Genomic DNA, 23,354 nt, shown 5'->3' on the forward strand with positions numbered 1-23,354 from the left:
GCCAGGCTGCACAACGGCCACAGAAGGCATATGTGGCTCTCTGGCCATCAGCAGAGGAGCCGGGACCCATACAAGGGTGAGAGCAGAGTCCACAGGCCTCAGCAGTGAGCCCGCCTGGGCTGTGCCAATGTGACCCGCCCACTCATCTCCCAGTGCTGCTCCCACGACTACCCCGGCTGTCCCGGCCGACAGGCAGAGCAGGTGCCCGTTTGATCACCGTTTGATCCCCCAGTTTGATCAGCGACTGCTCTATGGTGCTCCACGAAGCTGGAAGGAAAGGGGAGGGGGGTGGAAGGCAAGATTTTCAACATAGGGATCCCAGGGAGGATATGAGAGTCCCAGTAGGTCTGTACAGCTGAGAGGTCCTGACAAGGGCTGGGATTTGCCACAACGGCCACAGAAGGCATATGTGGCTCTCTGGCCATCAGCAGAGGAGCCGGGACCCATACAAGGGTGAGAGCAGAGTCCACAGGCCTCAGCAGTGAGCCCGCCTGGGCTGTGCCAATGTGACCCGCCCACTCGTCCCCCAGTGCTGCTCCCACGACTACCCCGGCTGTCCCGGCCGACAGGCAGAGCAGGTGCCCGGACCCCCCGCCAACTCGAAACCCCAAGCGCACAGAAGGCAAGGCCGTGGGGCTACCTCTTGATGAGGGAGATGCACTCGTCCGCCTGGCTGTGCAGCTGCAGGTTACTGAGGCTGCTCAGATTCTCCCCCAGTTTGATCAGCGACTGCTCTATGGTGCTCCACGAAGCTGGAAGGAAAGGGGAGGGGGGTGGAAGGCAAGATTTTCAACATAGGGATCCCAGGGAGGATATGAGAGTCCCAGTAGGTCTGTACAGCTGAGAGGTCCTGACAAGGGCTGGGATTTGCCTAGGAGCCCAAGGGAGTAGGCAGCCAAATCCCATTGGATTTCAGTGGGAATGAGGTACCTGACTCACACAGGGGCCGGAGGAAATCCCAGCCGAGATCTGTGCTGCCGCAGAGCTGCTCTGGGACACAGCTCGGCTTTGCACAGCGCCTTCTCCAGGTGTGCTGGGGAAAGTCATACCGCAAAGGAGCGAGTCCGCAGCAGCCATTAGCTCCCGCAGACTCCTCCTCCGGGGCAGCGGGGACTGGAGGGCAGGCAGCACGGGTGTCATGTCATGGAGCAGGTGGCTACAGCAATTGAGACGGCAGAGGAACTGGGGTTGGAGCAGCAGGGACAAAGAGAAGGATACGGGAGGGGGAAGCAGTGATGGCAGGGCTTGGCTGAGCGGGATGAAGGAGAGGAGGAGTCAAAGACGATCTCCCAGGTGATGGAGAGGATGGCAGTGAGAGAGAATGGGAGGAAAGCTCAGAAGTTCAGGTTTGACCAGGGCAGAGCCATAAGCAAGACGAGCCGAGGTGAGGGGGTGGGACGGACGGAGTGGCCCAGCGACATACACGTCTCCTCCAGCTTGCCGATGTGAATCAGGGCCCGGTTTTTGGTGCTACCCAGGATCTTCTCCAGCCGCTCCAGGCACATCTTCAGCTGGTTCTCAGCAGCCGCCTGGTCCAGCATCTCTTTGAACTTCTCCGTATAGAAGGCTGCGCAGCGCAGCATCCAGTTGAGGGCGCTCATCAGGGCCCGGCACAAGCCAATGCACTCCTCTGCTTTGCCATGGCAGCTAAGAGAGGGGGGCAGAAGAAAAGATTAGGTTTGAATGTCTCATTATGGGACCTTCCCCTTATTCCAGCTAGCCAGGCTCCCCCACCACCGCAGCATCCAAACACCTAACAATCCTACACCTAACTACATCAGGCAGGGCTGTGAAAAAACCACGCCCTGTGCAACGTAGTTACACTGACCTAAACTCTGGAGTAGACACGGCTAGGTCCATGGATGAATTCATCCGTCAACCTAGCTACCTCCTCTTGGAGAGTTGGATCTACTGTAGTGAGGGAAGAACCCCTTCCGCTGCTGTAGGAAGTGTCCGCGCTACAGTGCCACAGCAGCACGGCTGCAGCGTTTCCAGCGTATACACACCCAGAGGGAGATGCTCAAGGTCACACAGAGAGCTGGGGAATTGAACCCAAACGTCTCAAGTCTCAGCCCTGCACCTTAACCACTGGACCATCTTTCCCACTATTCACATTGGCTGAAACATGTGGCTGAACTTCATCCACCTGTTGACTGTTTTTCCTTCCTCAACTCACACAAAGCACTTCGTCACACTTATAACCTCCAGTATGGCTGAAAAATCTCACCATCACGGGGTCTTCCTGGCTTCTCTGGTCTTCTAATTAAAGGGATATACTTTTCTAAGCCCGCAATTGAATTATCTTGCAAAAAGTGATCAGCATTGATCGACACACTATGGGGTGGGAGTTCTTCTGGAGCACAAATCATTTGGTTCCAGAGGTTTGGATCTAATTAAATGGAGGATCAAATTAACCAGGGACTGGATGACGCGGCCAGCTTTGCATTTGGCCAGCAGCAGCTCCTTGCCAACACTTGGTGACAAATTAATATTAATTCTTGCAATTCTTTTTCAGGAAATAGAAGAGCAGCTATTTCCGCCTTTCTACCCCATCTATTCAATCCCCGGCACACGCTACGCTCAGCAATATCATTGACGCCTTTAAACAGGTTTAGTTGGGTTTTAAGGTAAATTCCAGGTTTTTGAGAAACTGTTTAATGCCCCAAATCATCAACAGAACATCAGCCCCTCGCTCGCTCTCTGGACACAGCCTCAGCAGCATCATGGCAAACGCCTGCTGACTAGCACCAGGGCAAACGTTCAAGGTTGCAAGAATGGCCAGGTGTGTCCAGAAACAGAAGTAGCAACGGCTGCAACAATGAGGTGCATTGGCAGTGCTGGGTGTGCACGACCCAGGACCGTGGAGCAGGAGGTGCCGCAGGTGAGGACTGGGATGCATTAGCAGGGATATAATCCCTCAAATGTATGGGTTTAAGCCTACCTCTAACTACTGGGGGTCAGGAAGATATCTTTCCGTGGAGGCAGGTTACTCCATAATGCCAGATGCAGGGTTTCTTGTACCTTCCTATAAAGCAGGCACTGGCCATGGGCAGCAACAGGACCCTGGCCTGGGCGAGCCACTGGTTTGAGCCACTCTGGCAATTCCTATATTCCCTGTGTTTAGCACAGCTGTGTGGGGCGTCCAGGACCTGACTAGCAGGAGGGCTGTCAGTCAAGGTGCACAGGCAGAGCTGAGGGAAGTGACCTGCCCAGCTCCTACATCAGGGGTTGCCGAACAAAAGTTGGAAAATGACCTCATTGTAACAAACCATTTCCTCCTGGGACCCCAGACAGCAGGACGATGTCATTTTCAAGAGCAAAACGGCATCTCTGCACAGCATGACCTCGCACACACCATAGGTGAGGCCCCGTTGCATGGATGATGCCATTTTGCTCTACAAAATTGCGTCCTCCATGCAGCGTGTCCTCTTACATATGGTGCGTGTGAGGTCATGCTGTGCAAAGGATGCTACTTTGTAGAGCAAAATGGTGTCCTCCATGCATCATACATGGGAGGTCACCAAGGGCTTGTCTACACCCCGGATCGGCGGGCAGCAATGTAGTGTAGACAAGCCCCAAGTGTCATCCTCCATACTCTAAGGGATCACTGCAACCCTACTGGCTGATGGCACGACCGCATCTGGGTATGCGACCCACAGTTTGGGAACCGCTGTCCCACATATCCACTATTGCTGGCTCATCAGTGTTATCGATCTTTGCCTTTCAGGGGCATTAGAGCAACTCCTCCCACAGCATCATCACGCAACCCTTCAGAAGAGAGCACAATGTAACACAACAGCAGCCCAATACCTGAGCCGATCACAAAACATATCCATGATCTCCAGCAGGGACTGGACGCAGAGATCTCGGGAGAAGTCATCGAACTACAACACAGGAATACAAGGGGATTTTAACATCAGACGAGTTGAATATAGATCTCAGTTTTTAAAAAGAAACATTAAAAGACAGTCTGTGACCCACTCTAGGATAGGACAGGGCTCCCTGCCAAGAGTTTGTATTGGCAGCTAGTTCAACAGCTACTCAGAAATGAAGGATGTATTAACAGGAATGTTGTAGGCAAGACACAAAGTAATTCTACCACTCTACTCAGCACCGATAAGACAGTTCTGGGCACCATGCTTCAAGAAAGATGTGGACAAATTGGAGAAAGTCCAGAGGCGAGCAAGAAAAAATGATTAGAGGTCTAGAAAACATGACCTACGATGAAAGAATGAAATAAATGGGTTTGTTTAGTCTGGAGAAGCAAAGACTGAAGGGGGACATGATAACAGTTTTCAAGTACGTAAAAGGGTGTTATAAAAAGGAGGGTGATAAATTGTTCTTCTCCACTGAGGACAGGACAAGAAGTACTGGGCTTAAATTGCAGCAAGGAGGTTTAGGTTGGACATTAGGAAAAACTTCCTGTCAAGGTGCTGAAGCCCTGGAACAAATTACTTTGGGAGGTTGTGGAATCTCCATCATAGGAGATTTTTAAAAACAGGTTAGAGCAGCGATACTCAGAGCTCAGTGGTTCAGGAGCCAAATTAGTGATCAACATTACCCAGAAGAGCCACAATCATGTGAACTCATTGTCTCATTTACTATAGCACTACTCAGATGTAAACAGTATGACAAGGGGAAATATTGATCGATATAATTTTCATAGCAAATACGTTAATAACGTAGTGCAAGTTGATAACTTAATTGGTTAACATCATAGTAAAAGCCTCCTGATTGGTTAATAATTAAATCACACAGGGTTTTAATATCACGTGCTGCAAAGAGCCGCAGGAGACACTTTAAATAGCCACTTGTGGTTTACGAGCCTCAGTCTGAGTATCACTGGGTTAGACAAGTGCCCGCCAGGGATGGTCTAGATAATACCTAGTCCTGCCTCAGTATAGGGGCCTGGACTCAATGACCCATCAAGATCTTTCTAGTCCTATATTTCTATGATTCTAGGTCAATGCTTCTCAACTGGTGGGTCGCGACCTGCTGGGAGGGGATCATGAAAGGCAGTCAGGGGGCTACCAAGGGTTGGAAGTTTTATTACAATCTAAAGCAAAGAAAATCTCACTCCCCCACAGCCCGCATGCTCTTACCCTTCACGTGATCTCTGTCAACCTCTCGACTCTCATACACACAAATAAATATTAAAGCATTATCATCATCGATCCTTTATTCCCTTTATTTCTATAGTAAACATAAGGGGTTGTGAAAAATATGTGACTGAGAACAAGGACTCCCCACTTTAAAAGGTTGAGGAACACTGATAAGGTAACTTACTCTAGCAGACACTAGCAATCTTTCACATGAACCACTTTTAACTCATACCACCCTGTCCTGGGAGTGCATTTCCCTCTGTCACTAAAACACAACATCTCCACTGGCAGATTTTCAGAATGGTTCATTGCGCAGTAAGAACAGCCAGTCTGGGTCAGACCAGAGGTCCGTCTAGCCCAGTATCCTGTCTTCCGACAGCAGCCAATGCCAGGTGCCCCAGAGGGAATGAACAGAACAGGGCAATTATTGTGTGATCCGTCCCCTGTCGTCCACTCCCAGCTTCGGGCAGTCAGAGGCTAGGGACACCTAGAGCATGGGGTCGCATCCATGACCATCTTGGCTAATAGCCGGTGATGGACCTACCCTCCATGAAGAGTGGGAGCTGTTGGGTGCTGACTACTTGTGAAACTGACCCTTCACGTGTAACCTCAGCTCCTGGGACATTTAATACAAGTTACACTGACTAAGATGTTAACACTGCTCCCATCAAGGAGAAAAAACACTAGTCTCTGGCTATGACACTGCATTAACTGGCAGCGCTACATCCCAATGTTGCTGGTTTTAAGTATTAACCCCTGGATTCCCCCACCACTGCTGGAGTTGTCGACTGCTGTGAAAAGGATGTGCCAGCATGTGGTTTTAAATGTGTCGTGCACACGTTAGATGGATTAGGCTTTTAAACCTGCCTCGCAAGGAACTGCGCGCAGTTTCCCAAAGGAAAGGCAAAGTGATCTCTTTCCACTGATGGTGAACAGCCTGTTCCACATAGCAGGGACACAGAAACAATCTCTTTGGTTTGTGCCATCTGATCATTGCTGACTCAGCAAAGGATGTCATTTTCCGCTTGACCTATATCTGGCAGGAGTTAGTGGGACAGAAATGGACGCATAGATTGTAGGTAAAATGAAAGACAGCATCCGTCAAGATCTACCTTACTGATGGCCGTCAGGACGGTGGAATAAGACACCATCTAGGAACAAAAAAGAGAGCAAGAAAGTTATTAGCTAACATTTTAAAATGCAATTGCTGTTGCCAAGGAATAATGAGGTCATTTTACAGCTGCGCTACTTGTCTCTTAAAAAGGGGCTTTGGCAGTGACCCAGCACAAATTTAAACAGACATTTTTAGGTGATCACTGATTTGCTTTACACAAACTTCACATTAAACTACAATTTTAAATAACAAGCTAAGGAAAGCAAGAGTGTCTGGCAGCTAAGGAACTGTCTAAAGGGCAAGGGATCTCTATGCCCGCCTGTATGCACGGGTCACCACCAGAAGCTTTATTGCTTTGGCACGTACTGATCAGAGGGACGCTCCACCACTATCTCCTTGCAGAGGAGAGAAGCATGATTGAGTGCTGCACTGGGAGACAAGAAATTCTGCATTCTAATCCTGGCTCTCTCACTGAGTCCCTCTGTGGATCTAGACAAGTCACTTCACTTCTGAAACTTGGTTTCCCAGGAGCAACAAGTCCCCTAACTCGGGGTTGGGAAGGTTAATTCATCAGTGTCTGTAATGCACTTTGAAAAGGAGAAGTGCTACCGAGGTTGTTACCTGCGAACTGATTGCATATTTCAGGTAGGACAAGATCAGTGGGTTGGGTGATGGGCCAATCATGGCCTGTTCAAGGAGAGCTTCTGCAATTAAAACAAGAAAGGCCAGAGATTTTAGTTCAGCTAACACATGATCTCTCATTGTGGGCACATCCCACAAGCAGGAAGGGAGACAAAGAAAACATTGCTGATCCCAAAGATTTAGCACGACGCCGTCTTTAAAATAAATGAATCCTACAACTGTCAATTCCCAGTAGCAGAGGACAATAAATAACTTAGGAAGCATAAAGTATCCTGCCACTAACTCAGCTCTTGCAGACAAGCTTGGGCCAAAATGGACCCCACTGTCTGAAAGTTGCTGTTATCAATGTGCATTACCCCTCTTCCAACTTACTGGGGCCCAGTGATCTGGGAGAAAACCTCCGCTCACACACATCTCTTGGATGCTGCCATAATTGGGCGGCTTTTGCTGTTGGTTCCTGAACTCTCCAGGCCTAGCGAATGGCCCCTCTGCTGAGAATGCCCATGCACTTTGGGTGCCCGCTTCCCCTGGCAATCTGCCAGAGCTTGGGTTTGGCAGCTCATGAGTGCAGTGCATGTCCTATCTGTTCAGTCAAGCTTTTAAATTGCCCATTTGAACTACTGCAGCAGAGCACGGAGGCTGTCTCACAAAGACAGATCCATATTTTGCAGCCTTTGTTTTAATTAGTCTGAGGCACCCAGATGCTGGAGGTGGAAACTGCCATTTGGGAATCACTGAATAAGTGCATCCCTCACTTTCTTGGAGGGCAACCGCTCAAAAATAATGCACCAGTCTGAATCCCCAGACAGTAATAAATCACAAGCACTGAATCAGAATTGTTGGCTGCAAGACACATCCTAGAGCTTGCTCAGCAATTATGGACACTCGGAAACTAAATGCATCTTTCTGCTCACCAGAGAGAGAGAATTCTAATGAAAAGGAGTACTTGTGGCACCTTAGAGACTAACCAATTTATTTGAGCATAAGCTTTCGTGAGCTACAGCTCACTTCATCGGATGCATACTGTGGAAAATACAGAAGATGCTTTTATACATACAAACCATGAAAAAATGGGTGTTTACCACTACATAAGGTTTTCTCTCCCCCCACCCCACTCTCCTGCTGGTAATAGCTTATCTAAAGTGATCACTCTCCTTACAATGTGTATGATAATCAAGGTGGGCCATTTCCAGCACAAATCCAGGTTTTCTTCCCCCCTTCCCCCCCCCTTTTTTTTGGTAACTTTTCCCCTTCCCGTCATCCTGTAACCAGGGAACATGACACAACCCAGGCAAGACATCATGATCCATCGCATATGCATCACTACAGCTCCGCCAGGCACTGGGGCTGTTCTGGCATCTCGCTGCCAGATTTTTTCCTTCGGTTTTTGGATTTGAAAGCAGCATCTGAACGTTAAAAAGGACCGTTCTAGGGCTAATGCACAGTGGGTTTAAAGGAAATCACCTCGTCCGAAATTATGAACAAGGAGGATCATCAGAGCTATTCCAAGTGACAAACAAGTCCTCCCTGGAATCCCCCAACCCTGTCATTATTTGTATTATGGTAGCACTGCTAGAAAATGCAATCGAGACCAAAGGTCCATTTTACGGACACATCATAAGAGACAGTCCTTACCCTACACAGACAAGGCAGGCAGTGGGTGAAGGGAATACAGACACACAGCGAGGGGAACAGACGTGCCAAAGGCTGCACAGCAGTGACAGAACTGGGGCTAGAACCAAAGTCTCCAGAGTTTACCTAGTGCCTTTCCACTGCCTCCCATCCCCCTGCCACCGACACCACTCAAGTTAGCCTCTTCATAACAGGCAATCACTGGTTCACCTGTGCTGCCTCATTTCTACAGAGAGACTCTGTTATAATTGATATGGGCCAAAAGTTTCAAATCCAGGAGCCTAAAGTCAAGCTCCCGCATGCAGATTTAGGCAACGACCTGGATGTGCCCTATATGCCAACAATTCTGAACGGCTGCAGTTCCCCCTGCCGCAACAGAGCTGAGGTTACGTGGCTAAATCTGGACGTGGAGCTTAACTTTAGGTACCTGGGTTTGAAAATATTAGCTACAGTGCCCAAATGGTGCTAAATACTGCAAAGGCCTAGAACTAGGCAGTCTCTCTGCCCTGAAAGAGATTATCATCGAAGAGGATAAAGCGCAGACAAAGGAGCGAAGACAGGAAACAATAGGCAGAGAGGTGCGTAGGGCTGGGAGGAGGAATACACAGCCGCTGGGGGTGGCTGAGCTATGAATCAGGTTAGTCTCTCAATATAGGTGCATTTTTAAAGTTACAATTTTCAGAACTTGAGGGGGATGGGGGTTAGCCATAGCTTATCACAATGATATCTGAAGGATTTTTATCTTGGGACTGATTTGCAGTATATGATAGTTATAAGTGAGAACTCAGAGTCACAGATCTTCCATGTGGATCATGTGGTACCCAGTAAATTCTTTTGTATGACAAGTATCAGATCATACAGGGCTTTAAAAACAAAATCTGTTCACCACTGGTGAATGGGGAGCTTTCTATAATTAGGGGCGGGGAGCACTAAATTATAAATTTCTCCAGCTCTCAAAACACTATCTTTCTAATCCTTGTAGTTGTAAAGAGCACACTCCAAATATAAATACAGCGTTGTCTTCCTGAGCCTGCAGACTGCCTCAGTCCCGCTGCTGCTGCTCAGAGCTTTTCCAAGCAGCAGCACGGCAAAAATAATAAAACACTAATCAGTTTCACAACTGTGAAAATAATCATGGACATTTTACTCTTCTGCTGCCCAAGATGGCTAACAGCAGAAGCAGAAAATGGAGCTACTCACAAGGGACAGCGACTGTAGCAGAAGAATACACCCTCTGCAGCAGCTGAGGAGATGGGGTTGAGTAGAGTAGGAGATACCTCACTTTACAGTAGGCTTGCAATTGAAGGGCAAGCAAAGGAAGAAAGAAGCAGAGCGGAACTCTTTTCCATCCCAGCAGGCAAGGTGAGGCTTCAAAATTTAGCAATTACCCTCTAGACAGAGGGTGAGATTACAAAAATGGTACTCTCAGGCAATGTCCAGGCATAGCATTATAGTACCCTCCTTCTACCCAGCAGGTTTGAGCTGCACTTTTCACGCTCATCCCTGGGACCTTACTGGTGTCTACTCCTCTGGCCAGTAGGTGTCTGGTAAATTCTGTAAGCCCTATGTTAATGCACCAATAAAGAACTTTTGAAAGGAACAGAAATGGGATCTCACAAGTGAAACAAAGAATTCCCCACCCCTCACTAAACAGAAAATGGACCCAAATGAATGGAATCGCATGTGGGGAAGATATGATCTTAGGTTACGGGAGAGCCAACCCTCATCTAGCATAATTAGGACGTTCAGTCCAGTTCTCCATGTTGGTTTGAATGTGGAATATTTCCCCTGAAAACCTCTCCTTTACATCAACTCAAGAACAAGTGATTTGTGTTCGTTTACACAGGGCTTTCAAACACACACCACAGCCAGGAAAAACTAACATGTTACCATAATTGGCATAAAAGCCTGGCAATTATTTTAGCTACGTATACTCAGCAGGTACCAACATTTAGCAGGATTTGTGTCAATCTCCCTTCTTGAACTGGGATGAGAAAAACAAATTCTGATGGTATCTGTGGGTCGGAAAATGCTTTCAGTTTTTTAACAAACAATAATCCCAAATGCTTATAACAACAGAAATACCTAGTTCTTATACAGTACTTTGTATCCACAGATCTTTAAGCACTTTACAGGGGAGAGAAGGATCATAATCCCCATGGTACATGTGGGGAAACTGATGCCCAAGGTCTTCAAGCAAACCAGCAGCACAGCTGGGAAGAGAACCCAGATCTCTTGAGTCCCAATGTAGTGCTCTATCCACTAAGCCATCCTGCATCTCTCAGTGTCAGTAATAGCTCAGCAAGTTATTGCAGCCAATAATCATACTCTATACCCCACTCATCCTAAGATTTACATACTTGGCTTTAAGCACGAGTAGCCCTAGTGAAGGGCTCCACTCGTATATAAGTCTTTCGAGTGCAGGAGCCTTCCTTCCAAAGTTTACTGTTGGGGAGCTTTTCAGCCCTGATAAGTAGGGCAAGTTTACACGCTAGCACAGAAACAACACTAAACATAATACAAGTGCAGCAGTCTGCTTTTCCGGATCATATGTTTGTCTCACTCTGTACCAAACACATAACACAGACAGACATGTGCACCCAGGCAGTCAAAGAAAACAAAATCCTGACCTGCCAAATTAAGTATGTCCCAGGTGGCTCCTTTGGGGAAGAATTTCTTCATGTTTATGGCCCACTGGTAATCACTCCACCGCTCTTTCCAGGCCTGGAGAATGGCCTGCTTTAGATTGACAACCTTCATCTTTCTGTTCTGAAAGGGAGAGACGGACGATACAGCAGCTTGTTCACAACAGCATTTCTCACCCATTCCTCTCATAGATTTAGCTCACCCACACACCTCCCCGGGGGGCGCTATAAATTAAGCACGCCTTTTATTTCCGTAATAAAAGATTCACTCAGAAGGAGGCAGGGCAGCCTGGTTCACCCAGGAGGCTGGGAGCCAGGACTCCGCGGCCCTGTTCCCATGATAAGGGGGAAACGGCAGCGTCCACCGGTTAGAGCAGGAGCACGGGCTCGTGGGTTCTAGTCACACTGGGAGGGAGCATAGGGTGCTGGGGGGCAGGACTCCTGGGTTCCCTTCCCACTCCCAGATCTGGGGGACAAGTGTTTGCAGCAGGGGAGTAGGAGCCAGGACTCCTGGGTTCTGCTCCCAGCTCTGGGAGGGGGCAGCTCCTGTGGCTAGAGCTGGAGGAGTGAAGCCCCCCCCCCACCTCCCCCCAGTGGGGCAGCCCCATCTCCTATTAGCACCCCTTTAACTTGCTTATGGGGGAGGGGGAGGGGGAGGGGGAAGCCCCCCCCCCGGAAACACAACCAGGGTCTCTTCCCCCCCAACCCCCCCCACCCAGAAACACACCGGGAGGGGGGGGCTCCCTCACCTTCCAGCCCTCGCAACCAGCCGCCAGACAGCACCCCCTTCAGCCCCTGGGCTCCGCCATCTTGGCACCCACCAACAAGCCCTCCGCTGATTGGCTGGAAGAGCGCCGCGCGCCGCGGAGGCTGCTGGGAGTGGTAGTTTTTTGCAGCAGGCTGCGCTAGAATCATAGACTACCAGGGTGGGAAGAGACCTAAGGAGGTCATCTAGTCCAACCCCCTGCTCAGAGCAGGACCAACCAACCCCAATTTTTGCCCCAGATCCCAAATGGCCCCCTCAAGGATTGAACTCACAACCCTGGGTTTAGCAGGCCAATGCTCAAACCACTGAGCAATCTCTCCCCCAGAGACAGAGACATCGGGCCGCCCCTCTGACCTGGGCGGGGTGGGGCGGTGAACTTTTCCAGCCGATAGACAATTGTAGGATTTTTTTTTTTACTGTTATTTGGGGGGGTTATTTATTTGTGCCCCCTTCGCTAGTTGGAATCTATAAGCAGACATTTGTGCTGGTCCCCGGCAGCTTGCGGAGAAATGGGGCTGAATCCCTGGGGGTGGGCGCCGCAGCCAGAGGGGCTGTGACCCGCCCCCATCCCACCCCGGGAAAGATTCAGCGTGCATCATTAATTATGGTTATTTACCGTACTCTTCTTACCGTAGTGTGCGCCAGGTGCCAGGCACTTCCCAAACACCCAGGAAGGCTGGCACCCGCTCCCAGTCTGAGTTGTCTCTCCTCCAGTCAGTGGTTTTCAAACCACGGCCCCCGAGCAACTGGCTGGACGCTGGCATTGGACAGAGCTCTGGGCAGAGCATGTGAGGCATTGGGGTCGGCTGGGCTCCCCTCATTTCCAACTGCTACACCAGGTTAAAAGACGTGCGACATGTTTAATAATTCACTCCATATTAGTTTCCACAAGCAAGCAATCGCTCGAGCAACCACAAATGTCAAGATCCGTCGATTCAAAGGCCACAAGGGACTATTGTGATACATAATCTGACCATCTGTGTAACGCAGGCCAGAGAACATAAGAGCAGCAACACTGGGTCAGACCAAAGGTCCATCTAGCCCAGTGTCCTGTCTTCTGACAGTGGCCAGTGCCAGGTGCCCCAGAGGGAACGAACAGAACAGGTAACAGAACAGAACGTCCCCAAATAATTCCTAGAGCAGCTGTCTTAGAAAAAAAATCCAATCTTGATTTTAAAATGGCCAGTGATGGACAATCCCTCCTGGATGTGATAGGAAAGAAGGTGGGGGCCAGGCCTTGGGGAATGGGAGGAGAGATTTCCTTGTACTCCCCTGTCTGTATCCATCTGTTGTCTCTTGTATTATACTTAGATTGTAAGCTCTTTGGGGGAGGGATTATCTCCTTCTTCTGTGTCTGTACAGAGCCCAGCACCATGGAGGGGTGCTGGGGCCATACAGATAATAAATAAGAAGATGAGGGGGAGGGCTATCCACAAGAAGGAACATTTGGGAGCCCCTTTCCGAGATACATTGGAATACTCCAGTATTTGCACCAATCCTTTGCACCTCTTTACACTTACTGTAGGGAATGGTGCAAATACAGAGGTACCATTCTTTCATTCTCTGGGACAACTGGCAGGTTAGTAAGGGGAAAGTGCTCTCTTTCCAACCTGGCGCTCACATCTCTATCCAAGCCTTCCGGCTGAGGGAGGCCATCTGAAGGGGCAGACCTGGCAGATGGTTGTGGATCATCTTCATTCCCTTCCCCATCTCGAGGGGATGTGGCAATGCTGGGATGGAAATACTCTGCTACTGCCACACACACAATCAAAATATTTGTGCAAAGCCCCAGATTGACTCACATGCTGGGACCCGTTGTCTACGCGGGCCTCACCAATCAGATCAAGGCAGCATGCTGCATCCTGGGACCTGTCTCCAAGGGCCTCCCCAATCAGGCTCGAGCTGGGACATGTTCTCCTTGGGAGCTGCAGCTGTGTGTTCGAGGAGGAGCTGCAGCTGGCAACCCTGGCGCTGAAGACAGAATCAAAGCCACCGTCTTGGCTACCCACTCCCAGGCGCATCCCAGCACAGGCTGGCTTCGGGGCTGACGGGCACCTGATTCATTCTTCATTCCCCATCCCCACCCCCTTTGCTGTTTAATGCTTAGTTGGGGCTCCTGGTCAGAGTGATTTGGGGAGGGAGCGTTGACTTAGACCCAGGATGATCCTATGACTAGGACAGTGAATTGGGACTGTGAAGAGCTGGGGGGTAGGGTGTCTCTTCCTCTGACCTGCTGCGTGACACGCTCCCTCTCTGTGCCTGGTCCCCCCATTCCTAGTCTAGCTAGAGTATAAGATAATTGGGGCAGGAACTGTGCACAGTGCAGCCTCTGTCTCACTGCAGGCCTCGAGGTGTTGCCATTAATACACAGGATAGATAATAACTGGGGCTAGTCCAGGAGCCAGGGCTCCTGGGTTCATAGATTCAAGTGGCAGCGTCTCGATTTCCCACTCTTTGGAAAGGGGATCACCACGCCTGTCTCACACTGGTGGTGCTGGGGCGACCCACTGCAACCACAAACCTCTTGTGGAGGGGCTAGAGGGAGGCCAAAGATTATTGACACACCCATGATGGGCGCACTGCAGCCACTCAGAATTCCATGGTGGAGCCCAGAACCTCTGGCACCAAAGCCCAGGCCCGGAGGGCTTAAGCTAGGGGAGACTCCTCATTGGTTATTAATGAGATAGGGGCCGCCGCCTATGACACACAGTTGTGTCATTCTGATTCAATCCAGTAGGGGGCACACAAACCAGAATACTTTCTCTCTCACACACACAAACCAGAATACTGCAGCCCCTTCCAGATTTCCCCGGAGCCCCACAGCTGCATTTCACCAGTGGGGCCCATCCCCAGCACCGCAATGGCCTTGTGCCCCCAGCAGTCTCCACAGTGGTGCAGCTGGACTGTCCGCGCCCACAGAACCTGCTTATTACTGCAGCGGAAGCTGCACAGGGGAACGCTCTGGCCTTGCGGTAGCCGAAACACCAGGGAACTTTCCCCCCAGGATAGCAGCTCTCTCTTCTCTCTCTCTCTCTTTCCTGGCATCGGTTTCCCCCCACAAAATGCCACCCACCCTCCCGGGGTGGCTGGCTGGTGTGCCCAGATCACCTGCTCCCCCTCCCACGAAACTCAGTGTCTCCCAGTCACATGCCCTACGCTCACAACAGAGAACTGTGCCGTTCACCATCTGCCACGATAATTGGGCAGCGGCTTGGAAGGGAACCTGGAGGAGGAGCTGTGTCCCTGGCAGCGTTAACCCAGCGAGCTGCCAGCTCCATGTGAGGGATCTGCACTTACATTGCTGCAGACATGCTTTGGGCTGGGCCAGGCAAGGCCCTGGTACTGTGGGCGTGCCAGTGTGGGGGTTTGGCCCCTCGCTCCAGAGTTGTCCTCGAGGATCCTGCATTTCAAGGGTGCAGAACAGGGCACGTTTGCAGGCTTGGCTGAGCAAATTCCACCCGGCGTCAAGGAGAAGCCAAGATGCAGACTGGACCCAGCTCAGAATCAGGTCAGGGTTATGCCTAAAAGGCCCCCGGGCGTGAGTTCACAGCCTGTTTTTCAGAGGTGCCTGACACGTTGGCTCCGGCGGGACCTGCTGGACCTCAGCACTTCGGACCCTGTCTCTCTGCAGCGACAGCTGAAGCCTACGGAGTCTGACCTAGTTCCCAGCTTCGCCGTAGAAGCAGTGGACTGAGCTGTGGGCCCTCAGCCAGGACTCCTGGGCTTTATTTTTGGCTCTGCCACTGACTCCCTGCGTGACCTGGGGCAAGTCCCTCCTCCTCTGACCTGCAATTTCTGACAACGCTGCTGACTGACTGCTCCCTTTGTGGAGCGCTGGGTGTCTGGCATGAACGGCAACATGGCAGAGCACAGCACTGCAACCAACTGGTGAGCATGGCTGAGTCACCAGTGCCCCCTGCTGGATGGAATCGCAAACTTCTCGGCTGTGTGTCATAGGTCCTTCACTTCAAGCGATTCCCCTTGAGCAGCCATGCAAGGGCTTTCAGTGCTGCTCTGAGATCTAGCCCCAGGCAGTTCTGAGTCCCTCTGAGCTATCTAGGAAGCTCCTTGCTCCCATGAAAGCGGCAATCCACCTCTTTGCCTTTCTTTCCTCTCCTGTGACTATGCCAGACGTTGTTCTTTTTCTTTCCCCAGAGGCAGGGAGCAGGTGACAGAGACTTAGAATAATGACCATCCCACGTGTGGTTTCAGAACCCTTCTCTCTTCCCCTCCAGAGTCTTCGTCTGCTGCCCGGGGATGCCCCCTCTCCCCGCCCAGCCCACGCACAGAAGATGGAGCAGAACATGGCTGGGAGAGCCTGTGTAGGGAATCCTCAAACGGGCCTGACTGTCCTGAAGGCACGGCCTGGCCTGGCCCTGTTCACTGCACATAACCTTGCCTTTTCCCCTTACTGCGTGTATTACAAGACAACCCCAAGCCCCACCCAGGGCCCTGCCGGGCCGGGCAGCATGCAGGTGGAGAGACTGCCCCGACCCAAGTGCTCACAGGCTGACCTGACGAGCGTTGTGATTTCCATGTTCCACCGGGGAACGGAGGCACAGAGGACTCCGCTGAGGTCATGCGCCAAGTCAGAGAGAACCCAGGAGTCCTGCTCAGCGCGCTGCCCCCGACCCCATAATAACCCAGCTCAGAATGTGCCCTTCTGCAGGGAGGATGTGAATACGGGACTCAACCCCCAGCCGCAGCGGGGCCGCCCTGGGCAGCCTCAGCAGGGAGGCCTGTGGCGACATCTCGCCTCTACCTGGGGCATGCCAGCAAGGCTGGGGGACTGCCACGGCCCGCGCTGCCCTTGCCATCAGCAGAGGGCGCTACCCTCCCGGGCGGCTGAGCCTGTGCCCAGGACTGCAAGTGCCAGAGCAGCCTGGGTCCCACCGGGGGGCTGAGGGCCCAGCCCTGCTGTGCCCCGCGATGCCAGGGCCCTGGCCTGGCTCCCCCCAGCCAGCGTGGAGCGCCTCTGGGATCCCACTGGGGTACAAGCGACTGCCCTGGCCCCTGCCCCAAGCTGACACCGCGCGGGTGCTGCCCGCACACACACATACCCTGGGTGGGGGGCTGTAATCCGCAGTGTTACCCCCCTTCCAGACAGCGCAGGGCTGTTCCCAGCCAAGGGATTCTGCACTGTGGCCAGCAGAGAGTGCTGAGCAGCTGGGCTCCCCCCGGCCACCCCTGGCACCCTGACCATTGTACATACCCCCCACCACACACACACACACACACACACACACACACAGGGCCCTTGTTTATTGTTCAGCCAGGCTCCTTCCCAAAGAGGCGGTCGAAGCCGGGGGGGGGCAGGGGGGCTCTGCGGAGAGGCAGCAGCTGTCAGCTGAGCTGGCGCCTGTCCAGCATGGCTCTGTGGGGGCCATTCAACAGGCCGGGAAACAGCCTTGACTTCCTACGCTCGTGCCACAGCACCGACAGCCCCGCCTGGGCCGGAAGGATCCGCTTGCCCCTGGCCATACCAGAATCCGCAGCCCCCGCTGGCCAGGGCTCCTGGCCCAGCAGCCTGCTTGCCGTGCGGTGGCTCCATCTCCCCAGAGCCCCTCAAGCCCCACCTGCAGCCCCCTGCTATCCCGGCACCCCCCGCTACCCTAGCCCTGGGCTCCCCCCAGCCCCCCAGCTGTACCAGTACCCCTCAATCCTGACCTGCAGCCCCCTGCTACCCCAGCCCCGTGTTCCACGGATCTGCACAAACTGGGTCTCCAGCCAAGTTCGGCGAAGACGTTTGTCCTCTGTCCAGGGCTAAAGGTGATCGATCACCCGGCTGTGCCGTGTCAGCGGCAGGTTGGAGCCCAAAGCCTGGGCAAGCCAGACCTAGAAGAGGTAGTGATAAGGTGCCCCCAGGGCTCCCCCCCCCGCCCCATGTTCTTTGCCAGGCAGGGAAGGGAGCGTCAGGCATTTACCCCAAGTGACACTGGCTTTTTGTCCCTTTGTTGTACGGCTTCTGCTCTGGCTCTAGGACCTATTCACTGAGCCCGGGCACCACACAAAATATGCCAGGCACTGCCAGCATGGCGGCGGTGGGACCCAGTGCCAGGAGGGATCCATGCTGCGGGGAGAGGCCGTGGCAGCGGCAGGAGGAGCTGAAGCAACAGGGAAATAATTTCAGAATAAAAGGGGCCCCGGGTGCCCAATAGGGGACTCCCCCTTCCCCACCACACCCTCGGGCCCCTCGTAGCTTTGAAGGCAGCTGTAGAGAGAGCGCAGTGGGAATTGTTACTCAGGATCCTGCATTTATGGAAGCAGCTCCCGATCTCAAAGCGCTTTGCAGAGATGGCACCGTATCATGGTGCTACAGATGGAGAAACTGAGGCAGGGGGGACTCACCCATGCTGTCAGAGTGACAGAGGTGGGTGCCCGCTAGCACCACGTCTGGGCACAGGGGTCCTGAAGAGACTTAGTCCCTGCCCCCGCCCGGCGGTGCTCAGCTTCAGGGATGGGATGCGCTTGCCTTCAGAGACGGGAAAGGCACAGCCCCGTGAGCCAGCTCCGGTCTCACCCAGGAGAGAGCCGGTCTGGGCTGCTGCAGTCCGGCCGCTGGCTGACCCACCAGCCCTTTGGGTGGAAGGCATCCCGGAGCATTGGCAGCCTGCGAAAAATCCAGGGCCCCAAAGCGCGGGAGAAGGCCGGGGTCAGCAGCTTGGGAGCAGCTGGCCAGCGTCAAGCGCGTTCCGCAGAGTCAGCAGGCGAACAGCTGGGGGCCGGACGTAGAGCACGGGGGTAAAATATTTGGGTCGTTACAACATCGACGTCAGAGACAAAGACAGAGGCACCGAAAACACGAAGGGCCCCGGAAAGGGCCTGGAACCTTTTGTTCCCAGTGCAGGAAGGACCAACAAAGCCCTCCTGACAGGGCTGCCAAACTACGCCCACTTGTGCTTGGGCTTGGTCCTGCCTGCCAGGCGGGACCCCCCCGGCAGACAGCCCCCTAGCACGGCGCTGGGGTCAGCCCCATCTCAGAGAGCAGAGCACCCCCCCGACTGCGACCCAGCACCCCCCCCAATATAGCGCCCCCAGCACGGCGCTGGGGTCAGCCCTGTCTCAGAGAGCAGAGCGCCCCCCCGACTGAGACCCAGCACCCCCCCCCCCCGGCATAGCGCCCCCTAGCACGGCACTGGGGTCAGCCCCATCTCAGAGAGCAGAGCGCCCCCCCGACTGAGACCCAGCACCCCCCCCCCCCCCCGGCATAGCATGCCCTAGCACGGCGCTGGGGTCAGCCCCGTCTCAGAGGGCAGAGCGCCCCCCCGACTGAGACCCAGCACCCCCCCAGCATAGCGCCCCCTAGCATGGCGCTGGGGTCAGCCCCGTCTCAGAGGGCAGAGCGCCCCCTATCGAAACACCAACCGTGCTTTCGGCTGCCCCTGGGGTTTCCCTGGCTGCTCTCCCATCCCAGCACGGGCCCCTGGGGAGCACTGAGCCGGTCCCCGAGGCCTGTGCCTTTGCCAGCCTGGGCTGTGGGGGAACGAGCAGTGCTGAGATTACCCTGCTGGAGAGCCGTGGGTGCACAGGGGCAGCGTCTGTTTCCCGGGGGTCCGCTCCTGTTCAGCACCTCGCTCTGGGTGGGAATTTCCCTGGGACCCTTCGCGGGTGGGGAAAACGCCTCCTCAGCTCTTCTGGCCGGCAGGGTGAGCCCACCCAGCTGTGGCCTCTGGAAACAGAAACCATGCCCCTCAATCCCGACCCGCAGCCCCCTGCTAGCCGTCTCTGGCTTAATTACAGGGAGAGAGCAACCCCGCCCCGAGAAAAGAGCTCGTTTAGCAGCCTCCTAATGAACCTGTCTCCCGGGGAGACGCGGACCGCACCGAGACCCAATTCCGCGCCACGCTCCACTTCCCCGAGCCGGGGCCGCGCTGGAGGGAACCGGGGGGCCACAGGCCTACCGGTGCCCCTCAGTGCCGACCCACAGCCCCCTGCTCTGCCAGACCTGGGCTCCCCTACCCCACTGCTTTGCTGGTGCCCCCCAATCCCAACCCACAGCCCCCTGCTCTTCCCATATGCACCCCCCCCCAAACACACACGCTGGGCTGCAAGCAGGCAGCCAATCTCGGCCCGCCGGCGTGAGGTACCTGCGCCCACACTGGGGGAGGGCCCTGTCTCCTGCTGCCCCCACCCTTCTGGGGCACAAGCAACCATTCGTGTTCTAGAGCAAGACGAGTGTTCTCGAGCAGGGGCACATCGTTATTCTAGAGCAGGGCGCCCCTACAGACACTTGTTCTACCACAGATGCATGTTCTAGAGCAGGAAGGAAGGGGCGAGCTGGTCTAGAACCTTGACGTTCTAGAGCTGTGCTTTCTAGAGCCAGGGAAGGGTTGTTCTGGAGCAGGGCATTCCGGAGGCCTGTATCCCTGAACCTTCCTCTCCCCAGGCAGTGAGGAGCTGAGGGGTTTGGACAGTCTCCCGTGGGCAGTGGAGGGGGCAGGTTTCTCCCCGGGGGTGGTGTCACGGAGTGCCCGGGCGATGCTCTGGAACTGCTTCCCATGAAGCCAGTCAGGACTCTGGGGCAGTCGCCTTCCGGTGAGCAGCCTGTCCGCAGGGCAAACAGCTCACACGGCTTCCACCTTCCTGGGTCTGACCTCGGTGCATTCAGCATCCTCTGCCCCTCCGTGCGCTTCCCACAGTGAGTCCGCTCAGGCGGGGCTCCTGGGGAAGCCAGAGGGTCCTGCACCCCAACTTCGCAGTCAGACGGGACTCTCAGCCAGCCAGTAACACAGAAGGTTTATTAGACAACAGGAACATGGTCTAACACAGAGCTTGTAGGTGCAGAGAACAGGACCCCTCAGCTGGGTCCATTTTGGAGGGCAGTGAGCCAGACAGCCACGTCTGCACTTCACTCCATGTCCTAGCCAGCCCCAAACTGAAACTCCCTCCAGCCCCTCCTCCTCTGGGCTTTGTTCCTTTCCTGGGCCAGGAGGTCACCGGATCCCTTTGTTCTCCAACCCTTTAGCTCTCACCTTGCAGGGGGGAAGGGCCCAGGCCATCCGTTGCCAGGAAACAGGGTGTTGGCCATTCTCTGTGTCCAGACCCCTGTACACACCTGCCCTCTAGGGCTCTGCAGTGATCATACACCCTTACCCCACCCCCTAGATACTTAAGAACTGCATAGGGGAAATTGAGGCACCCCCACAATATTCGGAGGAACCATTAAGAACAGTCCCACTTCGTCACAGGTGGGTATCTGGTAGGGAGGGGGCAGGTGGCTGGGCTGAGACTCTGCTGTGTCCTGATGATACAGGAGCTGTGTGGGCTGCCGGACCCCTCCTGCCGAGAGACCCCCCTCCCCGCACGCAGCTGGGACGGAGCTCACATCTGCCCCCCACCTGCTCCATCCTCCCTCGAGCCGGGTGCCTGCACTGGATGGGAAGTGGCACAGGGTGGGGATCCCCTCAGAGCTCCTGCCTGGGGGGGTCTGTGGCCGAGGCTGGGCAGCCCCGACGTGCCCCCAGCCCCGACCTGCCCCCAGCCCCAGCAGCGGTGTCGGCCCGCAGGGGTGGGTTCTAGCCTGGGCATTGGCTGGTTTCAGGGCCTGCTTTGCTCCTTGCCTGGAGGGGATGGGGCGGGGGCATCTCTCCAAGAGTTGTGGTGTGCAAGCCGTGGGGCCAGGCTCCAGTTCCCTCTCCCCACCCTCCCCGCAGGCCTGGCCACGCAGGCCCCATTGGGTCCCTGCCTCCTGCACTCTGGTCCTGGGCCCCCATGGGGCCTTTTTCCCCTCTGCTGCCCAACCCCCGGGGAAACACAAACCCTGCCTCTGGGGTTCTGATAGGATCTGGGCTCAGCCCTGCCCCGCGCTAGGGGCAGGAGTGTCGGGCTTTGGGCTGGGCAGGACCAAGCCTGGATGCAAAGAGCGGTGCATGGGAAAGCAGCCCGGGCCGGGGGCAGCCCACCAGGCCCCTCCACCTCGGACTAACTCCCTGAGGTTCCAGCCAGTATTATGCCATGCCTAGATCCCCCGCCCGCCTGCCAGGAACCAAATCCCAGCCCAGGTACAGGGGCAGGGAGGCGCCGGGAGCTTTGCCAGCCAAGGGAACGTCCGCTCCGGCAATCGCACTGATGAGAAATAACAAAGGCCACTTAATTCCCAGCGTTAATTATTCATCCTGGCCCCGCCAAGCAGGGAGCCACAAATCCCCCTATTATGGAGCCGGGATTAAGGGGATTTGGGCAGGGCCTTGCCGGCTTGTGGAAGTGACTCCTGGAGAGGGCAGCCGGCGCTGGAGGAGCCCGGGTGGGGCCGGAGGTGGGGAGGGGCTGGTGGGTATTAATAAGGACAGATTTCCTGTGACCAGGGCTACGCACGGGGCCCTCGGCACGTCTGACAGCTGCAGGCTGGGGGCGGGGGGAGCTGTAATGGGACACTTGTTCTTCCCTGTCGGTGGGGCGCTGGTTCGAATCCAGCTTGGGGTGGTGGCGAGCAGAAGGCAGCCCTGTCCAAATGCTCTAGAGAGCGACCCGGGCCCGGCCCCCAGTGCGTCTGGGATGGGACGCCAGGGGCAGGGGGGCCCACATAGGTGGCGCCACGGCAGGCCAGGTCTGTCCGCAGCGGGGTGGGGACCCTGGAGGTGAATGAAGCTGGGCGGGGCGAGGCTGCCAGAGCCCATGGATTGCAGGTGCAGGGAGATAGCAAGCTGCAGAGGGCAGCTGCCCTCCCACAGCCTGGCCAGCACCAGGGGGCACGGGCAGCCGGTGGCCTGGCTGGGCAAAGAGCTCCTGGGCGCCCAGGGACCGTCTCTCGGGCAGGGCACTGCAATCTGAGCTCTCTGAGCTGCTCTGTTCCCAGCCTGGCCATGGCTCCCAGCCTGCTGTGCCCACGTTTTCTGCACACTGCCCAGGCTGCGACAACCGATCACGCTCAGGATGTTTCTGCAGGAGCAGGCTGCCTCCTCTGCCCCCCGCCCCCAGGCCCTGGGGACACGCTGCCCTGCCGGGGTCCTGCCGACACCTGCACCTGCCGGGTGACAAGGGGTGTGTTGGGGGGCATGTCTCTGAGCCACACGGGGGGCCACACAATTCCCTGGGAGGGACCGGGCACCGCACAGAGAAGGAATTGGAGGGGCTGCAGTTTGGGATTGAGGGGCAGGAGCAAAGGGGGCCAGAACAGTTCCCAGTGGGTTGGGAGTGGGGGGTTAGCGGCCGGTTCCCTTTTTAAGAATGAGGCCCCTCCCCCCGCAGCTGGGAACGGAGCTGCAGCATCTGGGGGGAGGAATTCTTGCTTCGGGGAGCCCGTCGGATTCTCAGCCAACGTCCCCCTCCTGGGACCAGCCTTGGCAGGGAGCCCTGGACCAGCTGTGTCCAGCCCCCCTGGCAGGCGGCGCTGGGCTCCCACGGCCCAGGCAGGGCAGGGCTCTGGACGTTCTCATCCTCCTGCAGACATGGGGAAACCAGTCCCGTGGGGAGCTGGAGCCAGTGGGATCCCCCAGCACCGCAGGGGTTAATGG

General features: G+C 54.9%; 2 protein-coding genes across 2 annotated transcripts in view; one reads left to right on the top strand and one right to left on the bottom strand.

The window, feature by feature from the left end:
- The window catches only part of MED24 (mediator complex subunit 24), a 35,311-nt gene extending 23,342 nt beyond the window's left edge, over nucleotides 1-11,969 (bottom strand). The window contains exons 1-7 of the mRNA XM_074940459.1: nucleotides 11,885-11,969; nucleotides 11,121-11,259; nucleotides 6,838-6,920; nucleotides 6,215-6,253; nucleotides 3,811-3,884; nucleotides 1,424-1,647; nucleotides 641-752 (exon numbers count right to left, since the gene is read on the bottom strand). Coding sequence (XP_074796560.1) covers nucleotides 641-752; nucleotides 1,424-1,647; nucleotides 3,811-3,884; nucleotides 6,215-6,253; nucleotides 6,838-6,920; nucleotides 11,121-11,250 — 662 coding nt within the window. The 5' untranslated portion in view covers nucleotides 11,251-11,259; nucleotides 11,885-11,969. The remainder of the gene's footprint in view (nucleotides 1-640; nucleotides 753-1,423; nucleotides 1,648-3,810; nucleotides 3,885-6,214; nucleotides 6,254-6,837; nucleotides 6,921-11,120; nucleotides 11,260-11,884) is intronic.
- PSMD3 (proteasome 26S subunit, non-ATPase 3) overlaps nucleotides 1-23,354 on the top strand; it is a 108,421-nt gene that overhangs the window by 64,497 nt on the left and 20,570 nt on the right. The gene's annotated exons all lie outside the window — the stretch shown is intronic.

This window comes from Natator depressus, chromosome 27 (genome assembly GCF_965152275.1).
Source record: "Natator depressus isolate rNatDep1 chromosome 27, rNatDep2.hap1, whole genome shotgun sequence".
Lineage (NCBI taxonomy): Eukaryota > Metazoa > Chordata > Testudines > Cheloniidae > Natator > Natator depressus.